General features: G+C 36.4%; 1 protein-coding gene across 1 annotated transcript; it reads left to right on the top strand.

Annotated features, from left to right (window-relative positions):
* The first annotated feature begins 539 nt into the window (after positions 1 to 539).
* On the top strand, positions 540 to 1,500 carry LOC106803957 (olfactory receptor 2AE1-like). Its single transcript, XM_014797109.2, is given in 2 exon segments — positions 540 to 995; positions 997 to 1,500. Coding segments are annotated over 2 exon segments (960 nt in total).
* Positions 1,501 to 11,550: the final 10,050 nt, after the last annotated feature.

Here is an 11,550-nt window from a genome sequence, read left to right as displayed (position 1 = left end):
ATATATGTATATGTATGTATAAATCTCTTCATGGTTCAGCTTCTCTGGTTAAAACCTGACTGATATAATAAGGACAAAAAGTATACATGTATACTTTACATATATATATACACACATATATATAATATATTAAATATAATTTAGTGTAATAAAAATTTAATTTATATATATATAAAGCCTATATATATACATACATACATACATATATATATATATGTGTATATATATATATTTACAAAACTATATGTATATGTTCCTTCCTTAACAAAGAGAGGCTCTTGTTTGATGTTTGGCACTTAATAGAGCTTAGATATTCTGAAATTTCAAAGTCTCACATTTTTGAAGAGAGATTTGAAGTTCTCATTTTAAAAGGTTGCTTTGAAAATTTGAGCTATTGAATAATTAGAAATAGAAAAATACCTCTTCAAAAATTCTTTCAAAGATCAAAAGGTCTTATTGTCACATATGCTGTAGCCCAGTATTTCTAACACCTCACTTCATCTCCACTTCCTGTTTCCTCAGGGACTGACAAAGGGGAGATGTGGCAGAGGAATCAGACCTCTCTGGCAGACTTCATCCTTGAAGGGCTCTTTGACGACTCACTCACCCACCTTTTTCTTTTCTCCTTGACCACGGTGGTGTTCCTTATTGCGGTGAGTGGCAACACCCTCACCATTCTCCTCATCCTTGCTGATCCCCGGCTTCATACACCCATGTACTTCCTGCTCAGCCAGCTCTCCCTCATGGATCTGATTCATGTCTCCACAACCATCCCCAAGATGGCTACCAACTACCTATCTGGCAAGAAGTCCATCTCCTTTGTGGGCTGTGCAACCCAGCACTTCCTCTACTTGTCTGTGGGTGGTGCTGAGTGTCTTCTCCTAGCTCTCATGTCCTATGACCGCTATGTTGCCATCTGTCATCCACTGCGTTACACTGTTCTCATGAACAGAAAGGTGGGACTGATGATGGCTGTCCTGTCATGGTTGGGGGGAATCCATACACTCCCTAATTCACACAGTGATCTTGATGCACTTCCCTTTCTGTGCACCTCGACAAATCTACCACTTCTACTCTGAGTTTCCAGCTGTTACGGAGTTGGTATGTGGAGACATCACTTTTTATGAGATCACAGTGTACATCAGCAGTATCCTATTTATCCTCCTCCCAATCTTTCTGGTTTCTACATCCTATGCTTTTATCCTCCACAGTGTCATTCAGATGCGTTCAGCTGGGAGTAAGAGAAATGCCTTTGCCACTTGTAGCTCTCACCTCACTGTGGTTTGTTTCTGGTTTGGCGCCTGCATGTTCTCATATATGAGGCCCAGGTCCCAGCACACTCCATTGCAAGACAAAGTTGGTTCTGTGTTCTATAGCATCATTACTCCCACACTGAATCCTTTGATTTATACTCTCCGGAATAAGGATGTAGCTAAGGCTCTGAGGAGAGTGCTTTGGAGGTATATTATCACTCAAAGACAGCAATTGCAGTTGTCCTGAGTATAAGAGTAGAATGAGATAATCTATGTAAATTGATCTGAGTAAACCCCTAAGAGTTTTAAAGGGTCCGGATCCCTGATGACTACCACAAAAATGAGGAGGTCAACCCACAATTCCAGTGTTCTAATTTAGTCTCAGGCATCTAAGCAGTGGAGAATACTATCTTAGTCTATTTAGGCTGTTACAACAAAAATACCATATAGACTGGGTGGCTTAAATAACAAGTGTTTATTTCTTACAGTTTTGGAGACTGAAAAGTTCTAGATCAAGCCTATAAAGTGCTAGACTCTCTCTCATTTCCTTTTAATCTCTTTTTAAATGTAACCCTGCCAAAACTGCTTCCCTGACTATCCTATCCAAAGCAGCACTTTCCATTCTCTGTCCCCTGCTTCTACTTTGTAACACTACCTTGCATGATGTTGCACAATATTATATTATGTTGCCTTTGTTGTCTGTTTTACTAGAATATAATCTTCCCGAGGGGAAAGACTTTACTTTCTGTACTATTGTCTGACCAGAGCCAAGAAAAGACATGAAATAAGCGCTCAATAACTACTTGTTGCATGGATTAATAGATGAAAAGGACCTCAGTCTTTTTACTATCCCTCACAACATTAATGATATTTAATTCAGAGAGAGGAGGAGATTATAAAAATGAATAATGAATACCAAGGATGGCTTGGTAAGACTCATTTGTGTCAGATATTAATCCCAAGCAAATGCAGAGGCCTGACTTCTCAGTGAAGTCTTCTGGAGTCTAGTGGTCTGAGGGATACCAGAGCGAGGGGCAAATTTGTATATCTTGCTTCTCCTACTAGTTAAAAAGTGTCATAAAGCTCTGGGACCATCTTCAGAAGAATAACACTTAAAGTTTGAGAGCAAAGTTATCTCTTTGACAAATAAGTATTTTCCCTTTGAGAAACAGCTTTTTGGCATTCTGTAATAGGGTGAGCATTGCATTATGTGCTTGGTGTCATCTTCCCCACCTAGCTCTAGGGTTGGATTTACCCTGTAACACTACAATATCAAGTAGAATAAATTTTTACAGAAAACATACATGGGTTTCTTCTGAAGGCACAAGGGTGTTGCATAATCAGCTGGTTCACAATCCCAGTTAGAAAGAGGTGGTTGTTCCTCTGCTACCTCTCTCTCTCTCTACACACAAAACTGTGGCCTTGTAAGGAATCCTGAAAGATTATTCGAGAATAAAACAATCTAAGCCAAGTTTATGGATGATTATTCATGTAATGCTGGTATCTTCCAAAAGTAAACAATATAGTGTTCTAAGGGCCTCCACTTCAAAAGAGATATAACACTACATTATTGTAATAATTCTTTATATATCCTGGATATTAACCCCTTACCAGATAGATGGTTTAAAAATGTTTTATCTCATACCATATCTTGCCTTTTCAGTCTGTTGATTGCGTCCTTTGATGAACAGAACTTTTTAAATTTTGATGTAGTCTAATTTATCTCTTTTTATTTTTTGGTCTGTGCTTTTTTTCATTGTATCCAAGAAGTCATTGGCAAATTCAATGTCATGAAGCTTTCCACTTATGTTTTCTTCTAAGATTTTTATAGTTTTAGCTCTAATATTTGTTTTTTGATACATTTTTAGTTAAATTTTCTATGTGGACTGTGTAAAATAATGGTCCAACTTCATTCCATTTACAATAGCCATCAGAAAGAATAAAATACTTAGTAATTAACTTAACCAAGGAACTGAAAAATGTGTACACTGAAAACTACAAAACACTGCTTAAAGAAATAAAAGAAAAATAAATAAATGAAGAGATATCCCGGGTTTATAGATTGGAAGACTTAATGTTGTTGTCATCCATACTACAAAGTGACCTACAGATTTAATCAAGGGATGTGAAACAGCCAATACAATTCTGAAAATGAATAAAACTGGAGGAATCACATTTCCTGATTTCAAGACTTAGCTACAGTAATCAAAAGAGTGTGGTCCTGGCACAAAGATAGGCATATTGACCAATGGAGTTGGATAGAGAGCCCAGAAATAAAGCCTTGTATATATGGTCAAATGATTTTCAACAAGGATGCTAAGATCATTCAATAAGAAAAGGATAGTTTTTTCAATAAATCATGCTGGGAATAATGGATATGCAAAAGAATGAAGTTGGACTCTTACCTTACACTGTATAAATAAATTAACTGATAATGTGTGAAAAACCCAAATGTAAAAGCTAAAAGTATAACTCTTATAATAAATCATGGGGAAAAATGTTTATGACATTGGATTTGTCCAATGACTTCTTGGTGATGATAGAAGAACATAGGCAACAAAAGTAAAAATAGATAAATTGAACTACATCAAAATTTTATAAGTTCTATTCAGAACAGGTTCCAATCAGTAGAGTGAAAAGACAACCTATGGAATGAGATAAAATATTTGTAAACTATCTATCTGATAAGGAGCTAATATCCAGACTAGATAAAGAATGACTACACCTCAACAACAACAATAAAACGACCTGATTAAAAAATGGGCAAATTACTTGAATGGACATTTCTCCAAACAAGTTGTACAAATAGCCAACAAGCAGATGAAAAGATGCTCAATATTGCTAATCACTAGGGATATGATTAGGAAGAATCAACTTAAACTAGATTAAAGACTTGAAAGTAAGACCTGAAACCATAAAACTTATAGAAGAAAACACACAGGGTAAGCTCCTTGACATTGGTCTTGGCAATTGTTTTTTTGGATTTGACACTAAAAGCAAAGGAAACACAAGCAAAAATAAAGATGTAGGACTATATCAACCTAAAAAGCATCTGCACAGCAAAGAAAGCAATCAATAAAATGAAAAGGCAACCTACAGAATGGGTGAAAATATTTTTATATCATATATCTGATAAGGGGTTAATATCCAAAATATATAAAGAGCCCATATAACTCAATAGTAAAAAACCTCAAATGATTTGATTAAATAATGGGGAGAGTATCTGAATAGACATTTTTCCAAAGAAGACATACAGATGGTCAATAGTTATAAAAAAAGATGCTCACCATCACTAATCACCAGAGAAATGCAAATCAAAACCAAAATGAGGTACCAACTTATGCCTGTCAGAATGGTTCTTATTAAAAAGACAAGAAATAAGAAAGTGTTGGAGAGGATGTGGAGAAAACGGAACCTTTGTGCACCATTGGTGGGAATATAAATCGGTGCAGCCACTATTGAAAACAGAATGGAGACTCCTCAAAAAATTAAGAATAGAACTATGATATGATCCAGCAATTCCACCCCTGGGTACGTATTTAAAGGAATTAAATCCTTATCTTGAAAAGATATCTGTACCTGCATGTTCATTGCAGCATTATTTAGAGTAGCCAAGACATGGAAACAACTTAAGTGTCCACCTATGGATGAATGGATAAAGAAAATGTGTCATTTATAACAATGAAATATTAGTGTGTCATGAAAGAAGGATATCCTGCCATTTCTGACAACATGGATCGAACTCGAGGGTATTATGCTAAGTGATATGTCAGACAAAGAAAGACAAATACTGTATGATTTCACTTATACGTGGAATCTTAAAAAACTGAACACAAATATACAGAGAACAGTTTTGTGGTTGCCAGAGGTGGGGGGTGGGGTTGGGGGAAAAGGGTGAAGGGGGTCAAAAGGTAAAAACTTCTAGTTGTAAGATGAATAAGTTCTGAGGATGTAGTGTACAGCATGGTGACTATAGTTAACAATAGTGTATTGTGTATATGTCCACACTTTTTAAGAGTTCTTTCTTTTTTTTCAATGATTTTATTGAGGTCATAATGGTTATAACGTTGTGTAATTTCAGGTGTACATTTTTATTTATCACTTTCTGTATTGACTGCATTGTGCTCACCACCAATAGACTAATTTTTATTCGTCACCATGCATATGTGCCCCTTTACCCCTTTTGCTGACACCACACCCCCCCTTCCACTCTGGTAACCACTGATCTGTTCTCTTTATCCATGTATTTGTTTATCTTCTGCATATGAATGAAATCATGCAGTGTTTATCTTTCTCTGACTGGCTTATTTTGCTTCACATTATACCCTCAGGGTCCATTTATGTTGTTGCAAATGGGACTATTTTGTCTTTTATTATGGCTGAGTAGTATTTCTTTGTGTATATATATACACACCACATCTTCTTTATCATACCATTCATCAGTTGAAGGGCACTTGGTTGGCTTCCGTGTCTTGGCTATTGTGAATAATGCTGCAATGAACATACAGATGCATAAATCTCTTTGAATTGTTGATTTCAAGTTCTTTGGATAAATATCCAGTAGCGGGATAGCTGGATCGTGTGGTATCTCTATTTTTAATTTTTGAGGACTCTCCATACTATTTTCCATAGTGGCTGCACCAGTTTGCATTCCCACCAGCAGTGTTTGAGGGTTCCTCTTTCTCCATATCCTCTCCAACATTTGTCACTTTTTGTCTTGTTAATTATAGCCATTCTGACAGGCGTAAGTTGATACCTCATTGTAGTTTTGATTTGCATTACCCTAATAATTAGTGATGTTGACTATCTTTTCTTGTGTCTGTCTGCCATCTGTATATCTTCTTTGAAAAATGTTTGTTCATATCCTCTGCACAGTTTTTGATAGAGTTGTTCATTTTTTTTGTTCTTGAGTCATATGTGTTCTTTGTATACTTTGGAGATTAATTCCTTGTTAGATATATGATTTGCAACTAGTTTCTCCCAGTTGGTGGGTTGTCTTTTCATGTTGGTGGTGATTTCCTCTGCTTGCAGAAGCTTTTTAGTCTGATGTAGTCCCATTTGTTTATTTTTTCTTTTGTTTCCCTTGCCTGAGTAGACATGGTATTTGAAAAGATGTTGCTGAGAATGATGTCAAATAGTGTACTGCCTATATTTTCTCCTAGGAGTTTTATGGTTTCAGGTCTTACAATAAAGTCTTTAATCCATTTTGAGTTAATTTTTGTGTGTGGTGTAAGATAATGGTCTACTTTCATTCTTTTTTTTTTTTATTTGTTTATTTATTTTTCCCCCAAAGCCCCAGTAGATAGTTGTAGGTCATAGCTGCACATCCTTCTAGTTGCTGTATGTGGGACACGGCCTCAGCATGGCCGGAGAAGTGGTGCGTCGGTGCCTATCCAGGATCCGAACCCAGGCCGCCAGTAGTGGAATGCATGCACTTAACCGCTAAGCCACGGGGCGGGCCCTACTTTCATTCTTTTGCATGTGGCTGTCCAGTTTTCCCAACACCATTTATTGAAGAGACTTTCCTTTCTCCATTGTATGTTCTTGGCTCCTTTGTCAAAGATTAGCTATCCACAGATGTGTAGTTTTATTTCTGGGCTTTTAATTTTGTTCCATTGATCTGTGTGTCTGTTTTTATGCCAGTACCATGGTGTTTTGATTATTATAGTTTTGATGTATATTTTGAAGTCAGGGATTATGATACCTCCAGCTTTGTTCTTTTTTCTCAGGATTGATTTGCCTATTCAGGGTCTTTTGTTGTTCCATATAATTTTTAGGATTCTTAGTTTTATTTCCATGAAAAATGTCATCGGGATTCTGACTGGGATTGCATTGAATCTGTAAATTGCTTTAGGAATTATGAACATTTTATCTATATTTATTCTTCCAATCCATGAGCACAGACTATCTTCCCATTTCCCTATGTCTTCTTCAAATCTTTCAATAATGTCTTATAGTTTTCCATGTACAGGTCTTTCACTTCTTTCATTAAATTTATTCATAGATATTTTATTCTTTTTTTTGTGATTGTAAAAGAGATTGTATTCTTGACTTCTCTTTCTGCTAGTTCACTATTAGTGTATAGAAATGCAACTGATTTTTGTAAGTTGATTTTGTGCCCTGCAAATTTGCTGTAGTTGTTGATTATTTCTAATAGTTTTCTGCTGGACTCTAGAATTTTCTATATATAGAATCATATCACCTGCGAACAGTGAGAGTCTCACTTCTTCCTTTCCAATTTGGATCCCTTTTAGTTCTTTTTCTCGCCTAATTGTTCTTGCCAAAACCACGAGTATTATGTTGAATAGAAGTGGTGAGATTGGGCACCCTTGTCTTGTTCCTGTTCTCAGAGGGATGGCTTTCAGTTTTTCCCCATTGAGCATGATGTTGGCTGTGGATTTGTCATATATGGCCTTTATTATGTTGAGGTACTTTCCTTCTATACCTATTTTATTGAGAGTTTTTATCATAAATGAATATTGGATATTATCAAATGCTTTGTCTACATCTATTGAAATGATCATGTGATTTTTCTTCCTTATTTTGTTAATGCAATGTACCACATTGATTGATTTGTGGATGTTGAACCACCCCTGCATCTGTGGTATAAATCCCACTTGATTGTGGTGTATGATCCTTTTAAAGTATTGCTGTATTCAGTTTGCCAATATTTTGTTGAGGAGTTTTGCATCTATGGTCATCAGTGATATTGACTTGTATTTTTCCTTCTTTGTATTGTCCTTGTCTGGTTTTGGTATCAAGGTGATGCTGGCCTCATAGAATGAGTTAGATGCATGCCATCTTCTTCAATTTTTTGGAATACTTTGAGAAGAATAGGTACTAAATCTTTGAATGTTTGGTAGAATTCTCTAGAGAAGTCATCTGGTCCTGGACTTTTGTTTTTTGGGAGGTTTTGGATTATTGTTTCAATCTCTTTACTTGTGATTGGTCTATTCAGATTCTCTATATCTTCTTTTTTTTTTTTTTTAAAGATTTTATTTATTTATTTTTTCCCCCCAAAGCCCCAGTAGATAGTCGTATGTCATAGCTGCACATCCTTCCAGTTGCCGTATGTGGGACGCGGCCCCAGCATAGCCGGAGAAGTGGTGCGCGCCCGGGATCCGAACCCGGGCCGCCAGCAGCAGAGCGCATGCACTCAACCGCCAAGCCACGGGGCCGGCCCTCTATATCTTCTTGATTCAGTTTTGGGAGCTTGTATCAGTCTAAGAATTTATCCATTTCTTCTAGGATACAGATTTTCATAGTATTCTCTTACAATCCTTTGTATTTCTGTGGTATCCATTGTAATTTCTCCTTTTTCCTTTCTAATTTTATTTATTTTAGCCATTTTTTTTTTCTTAGTGAGTCTGGCTACAGGTTTGTGAATTTGCTTATCTTCTCAAAGAACTAGTTCTTAGTTTCATTGACCCTTTCTACTGTTTTTGTAGTCTCTATTTCATTTACCTCTGCTCTAATTTTTATCACTTCTCTCCTTCTGCTGACTTTGGGCATTGTTTGTTCTTCTCTATCTGGTTCTGTTAGGAGTATTTTAAGATTACTTGAGATTTTTCTTGTTTGTTGAGGTGGGCTTCTATTGCTATAAATTTCCCTCTTAGAACCCCTTTTGCTGAATCCAAAGAGAGTTGTTGTGTTATATTTTCATTTTCATTTGTCTCCAGGTATTTTTTGATTTCTTATTTGATTTCTTCATTGATCTGATAGTTGTTTAGTAGCGTGTGGTTTAGTATCCACATATTTGTGATTTTATCATCTTTTCCTTGTACTTTATTTCTAGTTTCATAACATTGTGCTTGGAAAAGATGCTTGATATGATTTCAATCTTCTTAAATTTATTGAAGCCTTCCTTGATTCTCAAATTATGGTCTATCTTTCAGAATGTTCCATGTGCACTTGAGAAGAATGTGTATTTGATGTTTTTGGATGGAATGTTCTACATATATATCCATTAGGTCCATCTGATGTAGCTTTTCATTTAAATTCAGTATTTCCTTGTTGACTTTTTTTGTGTGTGTGAGGAAGATCAGCCCTGAGCTAACATCTGCCAATCTTCCTCTTTTTTTTTTTTTGCTGAGGAAGACTGGCCCTGGGCTAACATCTGTGCCCATCTTCCTCCACTTTATATGGGATGCTGCCACAGCATGGCTTGCCAAGCGGTGCATCACTGCACACCTGGGATCCGAACCGGTGAACCCCAGGCTGCCACAGTAGAGCACACGCACTTAACTGCTTGCACCACCAGTCCAGCCCCTCCTTGTTGACTTTCTGTCTGGATGATCTATCCATTGATATAAGTGGGGTGTTGCGGTCCCTTGCTAGTATTGTGTTACTGTTAATTTCTCCCTTTGGGTCTGTTAATAGTTGTTTTATATACCTTGGTGCTCCTGTGTTAGGTGCATATATGTTCATAAGTGTTACATCCTCTTGGTGGAATGTCTCTTTTATCATTATATACTGCCCCACTTTGCCTATCATTGTCTTTTTTATCTTGAAGTCTGCTTTGTTTGATGTAAGTATGGCAACACCTGCTTTCTTTTGCTTGCCGTTTGCTTGGAGTGTCGTCTTCCATCCCTTTACTCTGAGCCTATGTTTGTCTTTTGAGCTAAGATATGTTTCCTCGAGGCAGCATATTGTTGAGTCTTGTTTTTTAACCCATCTAGCCACTCTGTGTCTTTTGATTGGTGAATTCAGTCTATTTATATTTAGAGTGCTTATTGATATATGCTGCCATTTTATTTCTTGTTTTCCAGTTGTTCTATATTTACATTGTTTATCTTCCCTTGTATTTATGACTGCCACTTCAGTTTGGGGGATTGCTGTGATGGTTTCCTCAGTTTTCTGTTTATTTATGAATTGTGGCTCTGCTCTGATTTTTTGTTTAGTGGTTACCATGAGGTTTGTACAAATTATCTTGTAGATGAGACAGTCCATTTTCTGATAGCTTCTTATCTCCATTAGCCTAAGCAGGTTCCATCCCATTACTCTTCCCCTTTTGAGTTATTGTTGTCACAAATTATTCTGTTTTGTGTTGTGAGTTTGTGACTAAATGGAAGTGTTTATAGTTATTTTTGATGCTTTCCTTCCCTTTATCTTTTATGTTGATATTAATTGTTTGCTAACCTATTCTGATAGAGAGCTGCAAATTTCTGATTTTGTTTGTCTATTTATCTCCCTGCTCAAAGCTTTGTAAACCTTTGCCTTTTTGTTTCAGGTATGAGGGCTTCCATCACCATATCTTGTAGGGGAGGTCTAGTGGCAATGAACTCCCTCAGCTTTTGTTTATCTGGGAAAACTTTCATTTCTTCATCACATCTGAAGGATAGTTTTGCTGGATAAAGTATTCTTGGCTGAAAGTTTTTGTCTTTCAGTATTTTGAGTATATCATTCCATTGTCTCCTAGCCTGTAAGGTTTCTGCTGAGACATCTGCTGAAAACTTGGTAACGTTCCTTTGTAAATTATTTTCTTCTGCCTTGCTGCCCTTAATATTTTTTCTTTGTCATTGCCTTTTGCCAGTTTTACTACTATACACCTTGGAGAAGGTTTTTTTTTTTACATTGATGTAATTAGGAATTCTATTGGCTTCATGTATTTGTAAGTCTGGTTCCTTCCCAAGGTTTGGGATGTTCTCAGCTATTATTTCTTTGAATAAGCTCTCTGCTCCCTTCTCCTTCTGGAATACATATAACCCTTATGTTGCTTTTCCTAGTTGAGTCAGATATTTCTCAGTGAATCCCTTCATTTTTTAAAAATCTTAGTTCTTTCTCCTCCTCCACCTGAAGCATTTCTATATTTATATCCTCTAAATCACTAATTCTGCCCACCATAACATCAGCTCTATTTTTTTAAGGATTTTAGAGTATTTTTTATCTCATTAATTGTGTTCTTCATATCCAGAATTTGTTTGTTTGTTTGTTTTGAGTTTCAATCTCTTTGGTGAAGTAGTCCTTCTGCTCATTAATTGTATTCCTGAGCTCATTGAAGTGTCTTTCTGAGTTTTCATTGAGTTTCTTTATGATAGCTATTTTGAATTCTCTGTCATTTAGATTGTAAATTTCAGTGACTTCAGGGTTGCTTTCTGGAGACTTTTAATTTTCTTTCTGCTCTGAAGTGTTACTGTAGATTTTCATGGTGTTTGATGAACTAATCCTTTGCCAGCATGTTTGTGGTAGTATCAGATTACAAATTCCAAATGCTACAACTGGGGGAAAGCAGGAGCTGTGTTTCTGATCCCACCCCTTCTTCTGGAAGTTGTGAGGGTGTGGTGGGTGCTCACACAGG

This window comes from Ceratotherium simum, chromosome 26, assembly GCF_057802395.1.
Source record: "Ceratotherium simum simum isolate JZ-2026a chromosome 26, ASM5780239v1, whole genome shotgun sequence".
NCBI lineage: Eukaryota > Metazoa > Chordata > Mammalia > Perissodactyla > Rhinocerotidae > Ceratotherium > Ceratotherium simum.
Note: the sequence above shows the minus strand (reverse complement) of the source record. Positions and strands in the feature narration are given on the sequence as shown.